Source organism: Malus sylvestris, chromosome 8 (genome assembly GCF_916048215.2).
Source record: "Malus sylvestris chromosome 8, drMalSylv7.2, whole genome shotgun sequence".
In the NCBI taxonomy this organism is placed as follows: domain Eukaryota; kingdom Viridiplantae; phylum Streptophyta; class Magnoliopsida; order Rosales; family Rosaceae; genus Malus; species Malus sylvestris.
In genome coordinates, this window is record NC_062267.1 from 4,402,006 (window position 1) to 4,417,532 (window position 15,527).

Sequence of the window (15,527 nt, forward strand, 5' to 3'; positions counted from 1 at the left end):
GCTTGTATGTTGAAGCTTTCTGAGTGGAGCATGTAGGTTGGGGTAGTGTTCCCTTAATTTCCCGAGTGAGGAAAACTTCTTGGTTGGAGACTTGGAAAATCCAAGTCACTGAGTGGGATCGGCTATATGAATCTTAGAACGCCATTGTACTCGATCCTGTGTCATGTCCTTCGTTAGATCCAAGTACTCTAAGTCTTTTCTTAGAGTCTCTTCCAAAGTTTTCCTAGGTCTTCCTCTACCCCTTCGGCCCTGAACCTCTGTCCCATAGTCGCATCTTCTAATCGGAGCGTCAGTAGGCCTTCTTTGCACATGTCCAAACCACCGTAACCGATTTTCTCTCATCTTTCCTTCAATTTCGGCTACTCCTACTTTACCCCGGATATCCTCATTCCTAATCTTATCCTTTCTCGTGTGCCCACACATCCAACGAAGCATCTTCATCTCCGCTACACCCATTTTGTGTACGTGTTGATGTTTCACCGCCCAACATTCTGTGCCAGTGGGGGGGATGCAACACGAGGACTTCCCAGGAGGTCACCCATCCTAGTACTACTCTCGCCCAAACTCGCTTAACTTCGGAGTTCTTATGGGATCCGGTGCATGTGAGTTGGTATGATCGCATCCAGTTGAGGTCTCATAACCTCATAAAATTCTTATGTTGTCTTTCTTTTTCTTTTGAGCTTATGCACCGCCAATAAAAGTGTTGTGCCTGTTAAAGATTCATAATAATATATCTTTTCATTTTTTTGAGCTAATAAATAAGTATATCTATATATTATAAAAATACATCTTTTTATTTTTTGAGCTAACAAATAAGGTTATCTATATATTATTTTGTTATGTACTTTTGTAAAAGAACTTAGCATGCGTTGGTGGACGGACTAACAATACAACCCGGCCCCATGCAGGAGCCAAAATATCGTTCGGGTTGGTCAGTGGATACTGCATGTATACGTAGGAGAAACATGCTCATTCTATACAAATATCTTCATCGTATAAACTGCATAATCAAAATTGTTTATATTCCTAATTTTTATTTGAAGATCAACCTTACAAAAAAGTATTCTAATCTAAGATCATTTAGTCGTCTAAATGTATTATATAAATGGGAACTGTTCATCATGTATATGTTAGTTGATGCTTATACCGTCAATTTGTTCTATACATTTGGATAACTAAATCATTTTCAATTCAAATGATTTTTTATAGGGATAATCTTCATATAAAGATTGAGAAATTGAACGATTGTAATTATTGAGTTAATGCAGTTAATATACACGATTCGAAGGAAGAGAGCTATGTGCATTCACCATGAAGAGAACGCAAGTATTCCATATATGTAATTATCCTTGTAAAAGGATGAAGAGAGTTTGAACTCAAGACGTAGTGAGTTGAGAGAATGATCTTCATTCTCATTCGTCAATGGGTCACATTCCTCATTCCGAAAAACAAGGCCCAGCCCAATTTAGTATCAAACCAATTGCAAGTTGATTTGGCCCAACTAACGGAAAATTACAAGAGTTGTGAGCCCGAAACCCGCAACGACTTCGGATCGTTGATTCGAGAAATTGTGGGCCCTGAGGCCCAGCGACGACAAAAACCGGGGATTTTGAAGGGCAGGACGAGACGAGAGGGACTGAGTCGCTGAGGGGTTTTCCGTTCACAGTTTCGAACAGAGAGAAACTGCGATTGCAAAAAGCGGTGGCGGAGATGTCTGAAGCGGTGGACGACGAGAGCGTGCGGAAGTTCGTGGCGGCTTACTTGAAGAAGAAAGGCTTCAAGCAGGCGGAGAACGCTTTTCAAGAAGAACTAAACAAGAATACCAACAGCTCTTCGTCCCCGATCTCTTTCAATTCCCAATTGGACCCCGACGTCGCCAAGCACATCCTCTCCTTCTCCCAGTAATCTCTCTCTCCACCTTCTCTCTCTCTTGTTTTTCTCGCACTTCCTTTTCGTATTTGTTGTTGATTTTTGGGTTCTAAGGGTTATTTGTGATGCTTGCGGGGTTTAGCTGCAATTTTGATTTTATGGTCCTGATGTATGGAAATTTGAACTTAGGAGCCGAGTTCTTAGTATTTCTCAGTGGAATTTCGATTGGTTTTAGTGGGGTGAGTTTCGGACTTTGGCATTACTAGAATTGGGAATTTCAGAGAGCTAAGAACTAGTTTCCTGTAGGTTAATCGCATTGTTGAGATCTGTTCAGTATGAAGGTCTCCGGATATTATGAAATTAGCGTGTCTTGAGTTGAGTATATTCTGTATGGAACAATGGAATTTCGATTGGTGTTTTAGTGGGGGGAGCCTGGAACTTTAGCATGAGTAGAATTGAGAACGTTGGAGAGCTGAGAACTAGTTCCCGGAAGGATAAAAGCATGGGCAATATTGGCTCAGTACTAATAAATTGGGTGTTGAGGTCAATGTTGTACAGTATATGTATGGAAACTGTACGAAAAAGAAGATTATAGTATGGAAGTCGAATCATTATTCGATTGATTATGCACTTCAACGTCAGTGTTTCTAAGACGATGGGCAAATCTGAAATAGAAGCATTCGTTTTACGTGGACACGTATATGCTTATGTTTCTGTTTGTTCATTCTAGTGTTTTTTATTCGAGGTTGCTTTTAATTCCTTAGTTGGCATTCTTTGTTTTACAGATACGAGGAAGGTCCAGCACAGTATCAAGATGGATATGCCAAGTTGAGATCATGGACTTACAGTTCACTAGATTTGTACAGGGTAACTTACTTTTTTGAGTTAATTTTTCTATGGATTTTATTTCTTATACTTTAAAGGTTTTATATTTTCTGCATATTAAAAAATGGCCTTATTTATATATGCAGCATGAGTTGCTTCGTGTTCTCTATCCTGTATTTATTCATTGTTTCATGGATCTGGTTGCTAAAGGTCATATACAAGAAGGTATATCTCTTACTTCTTGCCATGTATCATATAGTTTTATGTGATTATCATTGATATCTTACTCTGTTCTTTGTAACTACTGGTCAATGAGTGAACACCTGTTCTTTGTTCATGTTACCAGCTCGGACATTTTTCAATAGCTTCCGTGAAGACCATGAAATGATGCACCTACGAGATCTACAGAAGTTGGAAGGCGTTCTTTCTCCCTCTCATTTGGAGGTGTTTACTCCCAGAAAACTCTCATTAATGCATTTTTGATTAATGATTACATCAACACCTTAAAAAAATTTCTCATATTTCTGTTGTTACTCAGGAGATGGAATTTGCTCATTCTCTTAGGCAGAGCAAAGTCAACATAAAGATATGCCAGGTAATATTCTGGTTCTTCTTTTAGTTATTTATGTAGGCTTTGTATATATATAGCTGAACAACATATTTTTGGGTCAATTATCTTTCCAGTACTCGTATGAGCTTCTGCTGCAGTTTCTACACAAGTCACAATCCACCACAGTGCTTGGGATTATCAATGAGCATATTAACTTCCAAGGTATATTGGTTTGACTTGTGGTTGAAAGGGTGATATGCTGCATAACAAAATATCTAATGTTTAAATTGCTTCTGTAGTTTCTCCTGGACAACCCAGCTCAATTTCCGAAGATGCTGAGGCTGTAACACTTACTGGAAGTAGCCTGGATTCAGCTAATCAGATAAACCAGAAGGAAATACATTGGGGGGTGAGTCAAGAATGCTGATGAGTTACTATATAGTGTGCATGTCAAACTGGTTCTAGTGCTTATTTGAATTTCTCTGCTGAAAATGAATAAACTTGCGTTTGGAAGCTGCATGAAGATTTTTCAAGAATTTTTAATATTACTCATTTTGGTGCATATTGGAAGTATCTTCTTGCTTTTAGAAAGATAAGGGTTCTTTTGCTTTTGCATTTTCGATTAACATGTTACCCAAAGCTACGGGTTTATATTTTAATAATCACTTAAAAATATGTTTATTGAAATAAGGCAAGTTTTGTGTAAAACATGCAGACACGTGTGTACTTCCTGACTTTATATGTCACTCATATTTTTTTGTAGTTGCTCGAAGATTCCTTTGAAGAACGTTTGGAAAAGGCTGGGGCCTTAGACTCTGAAAAACCAGAAGGAGAAAGCAAAGAAGGGGATGGGGATGAGAATAAGGTGCAAATATGTTTTGAAATGCTGTAACAACTTCATAGCTTCAAAGTACAATTACTGAAGTAATGTGTTTGTAACTATGGACTGGATATCATTGACTTTTTCATCTGTTTTTTTTTTTTTTTTTTTTTTTTCAGAAAAAATCAAGTGAAGGAGCTAAACAGGGGGCTTCAAACAAAAAGTTGAAAAAGGACAAGGCTTCTGGTGCAACGGCGAAAACTGCACGCCCTGAGGCTACCCCTGTAACTGCAGTACCAAGAGTCAAACCAGAGCTTACTCTGCCAGTAATGTAGTTTCTGGGATCCCTTGCCCCCCTTTCATTTGACTTTGGATGTAGCTAATATTAGAAACTGTATGTTGAGATAAAAAATAGTATTGGTTCCTAATTGTTTAAATGAGTCTTATTAAATTTAAACTAGAAGTCCATAAAGTTGGGATCAATTGGAGCAGAGAGCTTGAGTTTTATGAAGAATTTTCAGTTCCATGAAAAGCTGTTACATAGATCAAAAGGGAGTTGATTTTGTCAGCTACCAGTACGCAAAGTTGATTGATTTTATTAACGGACAGATAGTAATTTTGAACATGGATTCATTAGATACTTTTGTTAAGTGAAGCCTTTCGCTGCATGTCTGTTCAGGGTCTGGGTATAGGAAATTGTTAGTCCATGCTTGAGATCCAATGCAGGTTACTTACTAATCTTTTGTTGATTCCTTCAGTCCCACAGAGGTTGAACAGTCAATCTTTGAAGACTTGAGAAACCGTGTGCAATTGAGTAGTGCTGCACTGCCATCTGTCAGCTTTTATACATTCATCAACACACACAATGGGTAATTCCCTTAACTGTCTCTGACCAACACTGGGTTCCATTTTATACTCCATTACTTATCTTTTTGTTCAACAATTTGCCAGTTTAAACTGTTCGTCTATATCCCATGATGGATCCATGGTTGCTGGTGGATTTTCAGACTCGTCGCTGAAGGTTTCATCTTATCTTATTACTTCCTTGTTGTGCATATTGCTCTCCAAGTGTGTGTTAATATTGAAGCATTCTTCAACAGGTATGGGATATGGCAAAGATTGGGCAACAAGGCCTTGATTGTAAGTCTCATAGTAGTTTTTGTGTGACGATTTTTTTTTCTTGTTCGTGAAATATGCAAATATGCAATTATATTGAACTATGCTTGTGCAGCAGCGTTGCAGGGTGAGAATGGTACCACCACTTCAAGTGAACAAGTTTTGTCAAATGGTGGAAAAAAACCATATACCTTGTTTCAGGGTCATTCAGGGCCAGTTTATTCAGCTACATTCAATCCCCTTGGGGATTTTATACTCTCCTCTTCAGCAGACTCAACTGGTATGCTGTCTAAACTGTTATATATCTCTCTCCCCCTCCCCCTCTCCCCCTCCCCCTCTCCCCCCCCATTCCCTCTCTCATACCAATAGACTAGTCGATAACAGTAAGAAATTCCATTGCTATGCTGCAGTTCGGTTGTGGAGCACAAAATTAAATGCAAATCTTGTTTGCTACAAGGGTCATAATTACCCAGTATGGGATGTTCAGGTATATCTGGTTGAACTTGACATAAACGCAGTACACTCACGTTTTCTAGCAACAGATTTTAAATCTTGACTTTTGGTCGCATGGGGTTCTACTCTAATGGGAGAGGTTGGCTTATGCAGTTTAGCCCTGTTGGTCATTATTTTGCCAGTGCTTCACACGATCGAACAGCAAGGATTTGGTCTATGGACAGAATACAGCCTTTGAGAATAATGGCTGGGCACTTATCTGATGTTGATGTCAGTAACTCTCTCTCTCTCTCTCTCTCTCTCTCTCTCTTTATGTCTGCAACTGTATTGTTGTATATTTGAAGATGTTCAGTTTTTTATAGAATTACTGCCTCTGTAATCCATGCAACCAAATTCTAATGTGTGGATTTTTTTTGTTTTGTTTTAGTGTGTGCAATGGCATGCCAACTGCAACTACATTGCTACTGGCTCTAGTGATAAAACAGTTCGATTGTGGGACGTACAAACTGGAGAGTGTGTCCGAATATTTATTGGTCACAGAAGTATGGTTTTGTCTCTGGCAATGTCACCTGACGGTCGCTACATGGCATCTGGTGATGAAGACGGCGCAATCATGATGTGGGACCTTTCAACTGGGCGATGTGTTACACCTTTGATGGGTCACACCTCATGCGTATGGACACTTGATTTCAGGTAGAACATCTTTTCTTTCTCGTACCATAATATTCCGTTTAGAAAACTGTCTAAACTCTAAAGTAAGATTTTGATATGTCAGTGGTGAGGGTTCGCTTCTTGCTTCTGGGTCTGCTGATTGTACGGTAAAACTGTGGGATGTTACTGCAAGTACAAAGTTGCCAAGAACTGAAGAAAAGTGAGCTCCTCAACTCTTCTTTCGTTCTTATGAGATTCTGTAAACACAGTGATTTCACTAACATTATGGTTTCGATCAGCAAAAGTGGAAATACCAGCAGACTCCGATCATTGAGGACTTTGCCGACCAAGTCTACTCCTGTCTACTCGTTACGGGTAAATGCAGAAATTGTCAATAACAGCAACTTATCCATCTTTGCTCAATAATTATAAAGACGTGAGAATTCATTTAATGTTTGTGATTTTGTTCTGGTTGCAGTTTTCTCGAAGAAACCTTCTATTTGCTTCTGGGGTACTTTCAAAAACTGTATAAAGTTCACTCCGTCTAGGCTTGATCTAACTCGAGGAAAGGTCTCGTAACGTGCTGTACAAGTCTCGTGACCGGCCCTTCAAATGCTGCTGTGTGCCAACAGTCGGTAAGGCACCTCGTGTGTCACGGCACATTGAGAGATTCTGTGATAGTTAAATGGTGCATGTTTTTATTGTCCCCGGATACATTTTGCATAAATTGTAGTTTCGTACTCGATCCCTTTGCGACAATGGCTCCGAGTAAATGAACAGAAAACCCTCGATTTTGCGCTCTTATAGTGCAAAATTGATCGTTTCCGCTCGTATGGTTTTCATGCCCCTAAAGTAGGGTTTTAATGGCTCCTACGGTTCTTTGTAAAGAATGATTGTACGAGAAACAATTTGTATTTGTGTTTTTAACCCTAACTTTCAGAATATTCATGGTAAATTGGTAATTCATAATCTCCCAATCTCAGACTAAACAAGCAATTTTGAAATTTGAATAAGATTGTGAGATTTTTATTTTTATTTTTTCCAAAAATGAGACCAGCCAGTGGTTTTATCATGGTCGTTCATTTTTCCAGAGGCTAAAAGACTCGCATAGGGATTTTTAATCTCCCTGGCCATCATGTGTGATTCACCAGTAACAAGAATCAACCTTATGATGTACCTTATAGAATACGAGCTTGAAATTCGTTCTCAACCACTACACGAGTCAAAACAAGAGTTGGATATGTATGAGTATCACTCACATTCTTAACATATCTTGCGTTTACTAATGCACAACGAACGAAAAAGTGAGTCCAATATTTTTTGGATTATTTTTCATTCATTTATCTTGCGTTTACTAATACATAACACAACGAAAGAAAATGTGAGTCCAATATTTGGTATCATTTTCCATTCATGATTTCTTCCATTGTTATATCGTTAAAAAAATTAAAAATTAAAAATAAAATGAAAAAGTAAATGTCAGAAGTGGGATTTGAACCCACGCCCTCGTTAGAGGACCAGAACTTGAGTCTGGCGCCTTAGACCACTCGGCCATCCTGACTGGATCATGTTCGTGGTTAAGGTAATTTTATATATATATCTTCACTAAAATTCCAAGATCAATAAGCAGAAGTACAAAACCAGTGCAACATTTCATGCATCTCAGTTAAGCTCTAGCTGCTGATATTTCAACTATATGTTCCTTTTATTGCAATTGAATATTAGTTTGTCAGTTTTTTTTACATGTTAGCCCTTGACAACATTGCACTTTACAGAAGGAAAAAAACATGAATTCTTAAAGGGGTTTTTATAAAAACTTAAAAGTTGTGGAGTGATTTTGGTAAACTCATCGTGAGAAGTGGATGAATATTTGATTGAAATACGTTTCTGCAACGTAGTGGAGAATGCATTTCGCATTTCAAAGGTAGAGCAAGGAACTGTATCTATTATAACGACTTAAGTAGGTCTACAACCACTAAAAAAATATACTAATTAGAGAATGAAGCGCACAAACTATCTTCATTCCCCTAGAGTTGTTTGTTTTTCCGATTAACTTGGCGCTTGTCTATTTAGCCCTAATTGATTTGGTTTCTGAGAGCATTGACAGGGCTGAACTCGTTACAAGACCCAGATTCTTTTTAGATAATCAAGGGTAAAACTTGACCCAATAAGATCCTCTCTGGTGCCTTTTGGTGAGGATCTTGGAGATTTGTAAATCGTGTCCGTTCATTGTATATCGTGCGGTCAATTTTTGTCAAGTACTATTTGTATTTAATTTTAAATAAAAATATTTAAAATAATTTTTTACTGCACAATGTACAATAAACGAATATAATTTACAGATGTTTGGAATCCTCACAAAGGGGATCCGGATTCAAAACTTGACCTCGAATCCTAAAATCTTAATAGATAACAGCAAAAGGACAGTACTTGGTTTGACAAAAAAAAGGACAGTACTTGGTTGGACAAAAAAAAGGACAGTACTTGGCCATAGTAAAATATGCACCCAAGGAACTTTTGGCACCATGAAATGCACCAGTTTCTCTGACCAAACAGAAAAAACTTGCCGCCAACAGCAGCGATAAACAACCTGTACATGCAATCGGCCATAATACATGCATAACTAAGCTCATAATTTTGGACAAAGCACAGGTATTTTCTCACTCCAATGCAATCAATCACGTCCATTTAACAGCATAGTTAGAGAGATACAAGCTTAACGGAGTTTCTGAATTGATCTAAAACCAGAAACCCTACGCAAGCAGTTTGAATATCGGAATAAAGCAATTAGGTGATATTCGGATGAAGTAAAAAACGAAGAGACGACCATTATCAAAGGGGAGAAAAGAAGAAGTCGCCATATATATATACTCAGCAAGGGCAAATTTCTGCATACCATATTTCCATATACTTCTATGAAAAAACCATTCCCAGAATTAATTTTGTTCAAAAGTAAAAAAGAACATACATACAATGATTTTTCCATTAAAGCCTTGTACAAAAAGGCATCTACCACTAAATAATAATTGAACATTGTAAGAGGATTAACTGTATGAAGAGGGCAATTCGTGTCAACGATGAATCAATAGTATCCTGCAATTTTTCACAAGAATTTGGATTATTTAAATGTACGTGTGTATATCAGCTCCTGATCAAAACCTTAGCAAAAACCTAAATACACAATAACAACCAATCATCAAAGAAAAAGTCTCATCTACAAGGGGGAATCACACATGAATATATAGCAGAAGCAGGCTTAAACTTTATATGTTTGAAGGAAGATACACTTGAATGAAACTCTGAAAGATAATAAATAATGTTTAACAATTTATAACTCCTGCAGACACAACCTCGTAAGTGATTCCAAAGTTTCGTTTCCATATAAGCGATACATAAGTATATATTTCACGCCATCTCCCCCCACAAATATGGTTGACCTAAAAATACCAAACTTACCGGTTGACATTTATGATCTTTCAACGAATTCATGATCTGGACTGAGATTCACCAATTGATTTAGAAATAAGCAAAGAAATTCTAGGGCTTATAACAAAGCTTTTTCTCATTAAAACTAAATCGGTATTTACATCTGAAGCAAGGCAGACTTTATATATTTATGTACTTTCCTAAATGACACAATTAAGAATTACACTACATTCTAAACTAACACAGCTATAGTTTGAACAGACACCACATCAGTATGAATTTGCTGATGTGGCATCAGGCTATCTGCCCTCAATCTCATACTATAGGACTCTCTCTATCATGAGATTGTTTCTAAGATATATAAGAACTGTGGAGAATGTAGTACTTGTCATAATGTATTCAAGTTGTTCAGAGAAAAAACGTGATGAACTCTTAGATCTTGACACTGAACTCTTTCGCAATTGAAATGCACATCAATCGTGTTTAGTATGACTATGGAACACTGGATTATGAGCCAGCAAGATGGAAGCTAGATAGCTACGTTTCAAATCTTGAGTATTGTCGGTTAAAAAAAAATCTGGACAATATTTAACATTAATTGTAACCATTATACCAATCTATCAATAATTCATAACTCATGAGTAAAGTTCAACGAAGATTTGACTTTAACCATACAAAAAGGACTTATGTTTGAAATTTTACCAAGCCATTGAACTCCTAACTAGAATTATTTAGCAACTAAACATGATATGCGCTCCTGGACTGTAGTATAAAATGTATATGATAACGACCAACTTAAACTTATTTTGAGGACAGAGGTACATACATTCTTTCGTTCTTCACCAAAATGAAACAATGACCAGCACAAGAAAATCAATCAAAATATCATGAAATGATGAGTATAGTTCAATTAGAAATGTCCTTACCGTATCTTCAATAGTGTGGGAATCAATTGTTTAACAGATATGCTATTGATTCCAAATCCACCAATTTTCACTAGTTGAATTGCTTGAGGACCCTATGAAGAGTAAAGCACGAAATATTTTTTATGTTCTAACAATAATGGATTTTTGTTGGAATCCCACATCGATGGGGGAAGTCAACGAAGGTGGCTTTAAATATGATCACTCTACTTTAACTAAGACCGATATCTTTTGTGGTAAAACCCCACACTTTACGGATTGGGCAAGTGGTAAAGTTGAAGACAATATCAGTGTCGTTAGAATGGGCTCCTAAGTCCGTCTATCTAAAAAAAAAATTTCAACATTGTATCAGAGCCCAAGGTTATGGGCCCGTGCAAGCCAAAGGCTTGTCATCAAGAAGTGTGGGCTTAGAAACAAGCTTGGACTCTTAACATAAAGTCGACCTCTGAATTGTTAAGAGGCACTTCCTAAAAAGATTGAAAACAAGTATGGACTCCATTGAAGCCAACCTCTAAGTTTCAATTGTCGATGTGTGGATCTCCACATGTGAACCACTAAATGGGATTACATGTGAGGGGGAGTGTTGGAATCTTACATCGGTGGGGGGAAGTCAACAAGGGTGGCTTTAAATATGATTACCTTACTCTAACTAATATTGAGGCCTTTTGTGGTAAGACATCATACCTGACGGATTGGGCATGTGGTAAAATTAGAGACAGTATTGGTGTCGTTAGAATGGGCCCCCTGAGCCCGTCGATCTAAAAGAAGATTTTCAACAATTTTGAAAGATATAGATAATCATCAACATCGATCACATTAACCACACAACAAACAAGCAAATAGAACAAAAGATCAGATGGAGATACAGTCTCTTAATCTTTCCTAGGTATGTGGAGCTTTCCATTTTTTGTTTACTTGGTGGGATTGCTGAAAAACGTCCCCAAACTTTCACTTCCGCTTCTCACATCAGTAAGTACTGATGGAACACCGCAGCAACATTATGCTCCGATCCCAGACAATAAAGTGGTCACCACGGACAATGTATGTGGTGGTTGTTAATCCCAGCGCATGCATGCAGTACTACAAAGTTCCAACCCTCAAGCTTGGACCCTGATGCCAGTATCATGTGATTGAGATGGTAAGCCATTTAGTACACGAGGAACACAACAAGCTCAATATGAGGCGAAGCCAAAGCAACTTTTTCTCTTTTATTTGTACTTTGGAAAGATAAGGCTGAAGTCATCTTTAATTGGCTTACCAATCACATGAATTAAAAGGGTATTGTTCCTCCTAGCTAGACTTGTCAAAAAAAATGCTCATGTTGCTCAGATTAGTGAATCTGGACCACAAAATTTAACAAAAAAACAGCATGAGCAAGATCTGTATGTACATTCTCCTAACATAGAATCTTATGAACACCATCAAAAGCCTAACAGTACCTCACATTCACATGCAAGTTAGTTATATCCCGTACCGATTTGACATATAACTTCCATGCATATTTGCTGGAATAATTTGTTGACTTATGCCTTCATAACATCGAAGAAACGTACTGAGAATGGGATGTGGTTAGTGTTTTATATGTAGAACCTATATAGAATAATATTTTGTTCTTGTGGCCACACACAAGTCTACATGCTAGATACATGAAAAACCAAATACAATGAGTTAGATGTTAAAAATTAATTGCATTGCATGGATATCAACTTACAGGAATGTCGATGGAAAAAGGAAGAAGGACCACAAAATGTCTAGATTCTATAGATACATGAAAAAGTAATAGCGAAAAAAATATCTAAACAAATGTCATGAGAAATTACAACAAACAGTCACACAAATTAACTAACTAAATGGTTACTATTTTACAATCGTAACCAGTAACCATTCAAGAAATAATACAATTTTGGGCATGAATCAATGTTAAGCAACAAAAAATGGCTTCAATTGTATAGCAACTTCAAACTCAAAGTGAAATTTGATGCTATAAGGAATACTTGACATGTAATTCTAAAATTAATATAAGATCAATCCATGCTTGAAAACTTACTAGTCTATCACAGTCATTATTGTTTGCTAACAGCGCATTCCATTTTGAAAAGAAAAAAAAAACCAGTTTGTGGACATATATGTATGAAATAAATTTCACTGCAAGATAAAAGCACATATTGAAACTATTCATGTTACTGCAGTATATATAAAGTTCCATTATTTAATTGGGTTAGAAATACTTACCAGCAGCGTCTAATTAGAGACACAAGTCTAAAAATAAAATCCAAATAAATATATGTATGCCATAGATCATATAGATGAAAATATACATAAATTCGGTGCAAGAAATGAACCACCAGATCAATTTTGATCATTCGGAAAGCAAATTCATACCTGATAAGTTTTCATCTGATGAAACTTGAAAGATACAGCTCCATACACAAGCCCAAAAAAAGGAAAAAAATAAACCTTACAACTTGACAATGGGTGGACAGTTATATCAATCCATAAGCCTTATCTGCAAAATCAACCAGACAAACAAGAGACAGATAACAAAACCATGTTCATTTTATCTCCGATCATCACATTAAATCACAATAGAATTATAAGAACTATATGCATTCACTGATGATAATTTCAAAGATAATGGGTTTGAAATTAACTAACTAGCTAGTTTAAAATAAAATTTTGTAATCAATGGGACGAAATCAACCCTACTCAGGCTGCTAAATAGGGTTCTACAGAAATCCATTAATTAAACCAAAGAACAATAAAGTCCAAACAAAGAACCATTTTTCAAGTTAGAATCGCACGCGTATGGATTTAAAAAGGATCAAAATTACCAATTTTTGGACTAGATCAGGGTTTCAAGATGACGAGTGAGGAAGGGAGGGAAAGAAAGGGAGGACCATACTAATACCAGAGAGCGTGAATGATGGTCCCGTACTAATGCTATGCTTGATAACCTGGTTTTTTGCCGCTAATTTCGCACAGTAAACAGATACATCCACCTTCTTATATATAAAACAATATCAAAAGTCACGCTCTCATTTCACCAGTTTCTGATAAGATAACATAAAATAATTGATATAATATACATATAATCACTTACCGATTTCAAGAGAGTAACAGGAGCATGCTCTCTTAGCTACGCTAGGCTTAGGGATTCAGTTTACATTCAAGTCGGAATCCCCTTTTGAGCAGTTAATTAAGCACCATAAATAAAAGATTTTGAGAGAGAGAGAAGAGAGGGGAACTGGTGAAATAAAATAAAGAGAAAGACCAGAAGAAGGATGGGGATGAGAAGGAAAAAATGAAGAACTTAATATTAATCCGGCGGTGGAAATGGGGAAGCTGACAGAAAGAGACATGAGCACGCAAAAGCAATGGCATACGCTTTATGGCAAAGTGCCTCTATGTGCTCACTCTCTTCTGTCAATTTCTACCCTAAGTCCCAACCAAATTAACACTCACCACAATAATATAACTACCCAATTGCCAATTTCTTTTGATTAATAAGAAGAAAAAGTTTGTGAAGAAAGCAGAACTTGAAAGCAAGAAAGTAATAAAAAGACTGATTGAAACGAGTCAGATCTGAGAACCCAGAAAGAAAGAAAAATAAAAACCCATATAAGGAAAGGTACCAAAATGTCAGAAAAATCTACGAGTAATACTATTTTTGTGTAAAATAAATTTAGGGTTTCGCTCAATGGCAAAAAAGAAAGACAAAACGAAGAAAAAATAGGAACAACCTCCACAAACCCCAATACCAAAAGAAGCTGTACTGCTGCTATGTACTACCCTCTCTCTCTCTCTGTCTCTGTGTTACTGTCTGTCTCTCTCTCTTCATTGACTGCTCTTATTTACGATCTTATCTCCTCCCTGCCTTTCTTTTTCTCTCTCTATCATGCAGAACGGGACGTACAGGTGTCCGTAACACGTAGCCAGAGAAGTGACCTGAGGGAATCCACAGTGCGGGAACGGCGAAACCCAGACCGGTCAAATAAGGGAAGTCCTCATGATTTTGATGTTTTTTAAAGGTTTGTGGTGGGAGGAGAGGAAGACAGAGGGATATGAGTTGATTGGTTTTTTGGGAAGACAATTCTATTTAGACAAATAAAGCTTTTTCGATAAAAAAGGAAAACAAAGTTTGAGATTAACCTAAAGATTAACCGAGAGACAGAGACGACTCTTGATTAGTATTTTGTGTGTGTTGAGACGAATAATTGGTTGGCTGAGATTGTTTCAGAGTACGTGTAACACGTGTTCTTTACAACACATAGGTGGAGTGAGAGTTTTCTGATTGCATCTGTCACACAGTTAATAATATGATATAAGATTGTCATGTAATATTTTTATCACGTATTATAGTATAACTGATATAGTTGATATTTTATTTTAAAAACTTAATTGAAATTTATCAAGTGTTGCCGATTCGCATAAATAAATATGAATTGGTAACACTTATGACAATTATCAACTATGTTGAAAAGAGTAATGCAATTGATAGAGATTAATGTCACTCCATGTAAGTCTCCCTCTTTTTCACACTTTGAGAAACGACAGTAGTAAGGGTGATGAAATACAGCAGACACCAAAACACAAAAGCCGAAAATAAAATACAGCAAGGAGACATGAATAAAACCAGACCTAGCTAGCGAAAACAATACAAGAAAAGCCGAAATGACTATTTAAGAAACCCCAATCAGTCTCTATTGCAAAAATACGACATGAAATTAGGAGCTGGATCCCACCCAGAAAACCTTGATCATATAGCACCATGGTTTGACAATGCATCCGCTGCAATTAAGCAATGTAATGTGTATGAACTTTAGCACCTATCACTATATGATATTGGTGTTAAAAAACCACCATGGTGTTCCACATATAGATACAAGTTCTCAAT

At 36.9% G+C, this 15,527-nt stretch overlaps 1 protein-coding gene, 1 long non-coding RNA gene and 2 other non-coding genes across 6 annotated transcripts; 1 reads left to right on the forward strand and 3 right to left on the reverse strand.

Moving 5' to 3' along the window:
- Nucleotides 1-505: 505 nt before the first annotated feature.
- On the reverse strand, nucleotides 506-624 carry LOC126633588 (5S ribosomal RNA). Its single transcript, XR_007627095.1, has one exon. It is a non-coding gene; the product is annotated as a 5S ribosomal RNA (ribosomal RNA).
- A 985-nt stretch (nucleotides 625-1,609) lies between these two features.
- Nucleotides 1,610-7,246, forward strand: LOC126632892 (transcription initiation factor TFIID subunit 5). 2 transcript variants are annotated; one of them, XM_050303422.1, is made up of 19 exons: nucleotides 1,610-1,901; nucleotides 2,655-2,736; nucleotides 2,841-2,919; nucleotides 3,041-3,138; nucleotides 3,233-3,289; nucleotides 3,379-3,466; nucleotides 3,544-3,653; nucleotides 4,008-4,109; nucleotides 4,244-4,395; nucleotides 4,823-4,933; nucleotides 5,016-5,085; nucleotides 5,165-5,204; nucleotides 5,299-5,460; nucleotides 5,591-5,667; nucleotides 5,787-5,903; nucleotides 6,061-6,326; nucleotides 6,409-6,504; nucleotides 6,584-6,659; nucleotides 6,763-7,246. In XM_050303422.1, the coding sequence occupies exons 1-19, from the start codon at nucleotides 1,711-1,713 to the stop codon at nucleotides 6,814-6,816; spliced, it is 2,028 nt and encodes a 675-aa protein (XP_050159379.1). In that variant the 5' UTR covers nucleotides 1,610-1,710; the 3' UTR covers nucleotides 6,817-7,246. The 2 variants fall into 2 exon arrangements, with proteins under 2 accessions (XP_050159379.1, XP_050159378.1); XM_050303421.1 differs by having other exon boundaries at nucleotides 1,617-1,901; nucleotides 5,296-5,460.
- Nucleotides 7,247-7,761: 515 nt separating this feature from the next.
- TRNAL-CAA (transfer RNA leucine (anticodon CAA)) lies at nucleotides 7,762-7,845 on the reverse strand. Its single transcript has one exon. It is a non-coding gene; the product is annotated as a tRNA-Leu (tRNA).
- A 1,322-nt stretch (nucleotides 7,846-9,167) lies between these two features.
- Nucleotides 9,168-14,693, reverse strand: LOC126631244 (uncharacterized). 2 transcript variants are annotated; one of them, XR_007626332.1, is made up of 3 exons: nucleotides 12,073-14,693; nucleotides 11,892-11,972; nucleotides 9,168-11,743 (listed from the first exon to the last, which is right to left on the reverse strand). It is a non-coding gene; the product is annotated as an uncharacterized LOC126631244 (long non-coding RNA). The 2 variants fall into 2 exon arrangements; XR_007626331.1 differs by having other exon boundaries at nucleotides 11,892-14,693.
- Nucleotides 14,694-15,527: the final 834 nt, after the last annotated feature.

Coding starts and splice junctions, on each gene's coding strand:
- LOC126632892 (XM_050303421.1), top strand. CDS start 1,711: ATGTCTGAAGCGGTGGACGACGAGAGCGTGCGGAAGTTCGTGGCGGCT. Junction 3,467..3,543: donor TGAGCATATTAACTTCCAAG/GTATATTGGTTT, acceptor TTGCTTCTGTAG/TTTCTCCTGGACAACCCAGC. Junction 4,396..4,822: donor GAGCTTACTCTGCCAGTAAT/GTAGTTTCTGGG, acceptor TGATTCCTTCAG/TCCCACAGAGGTTGAACAGT.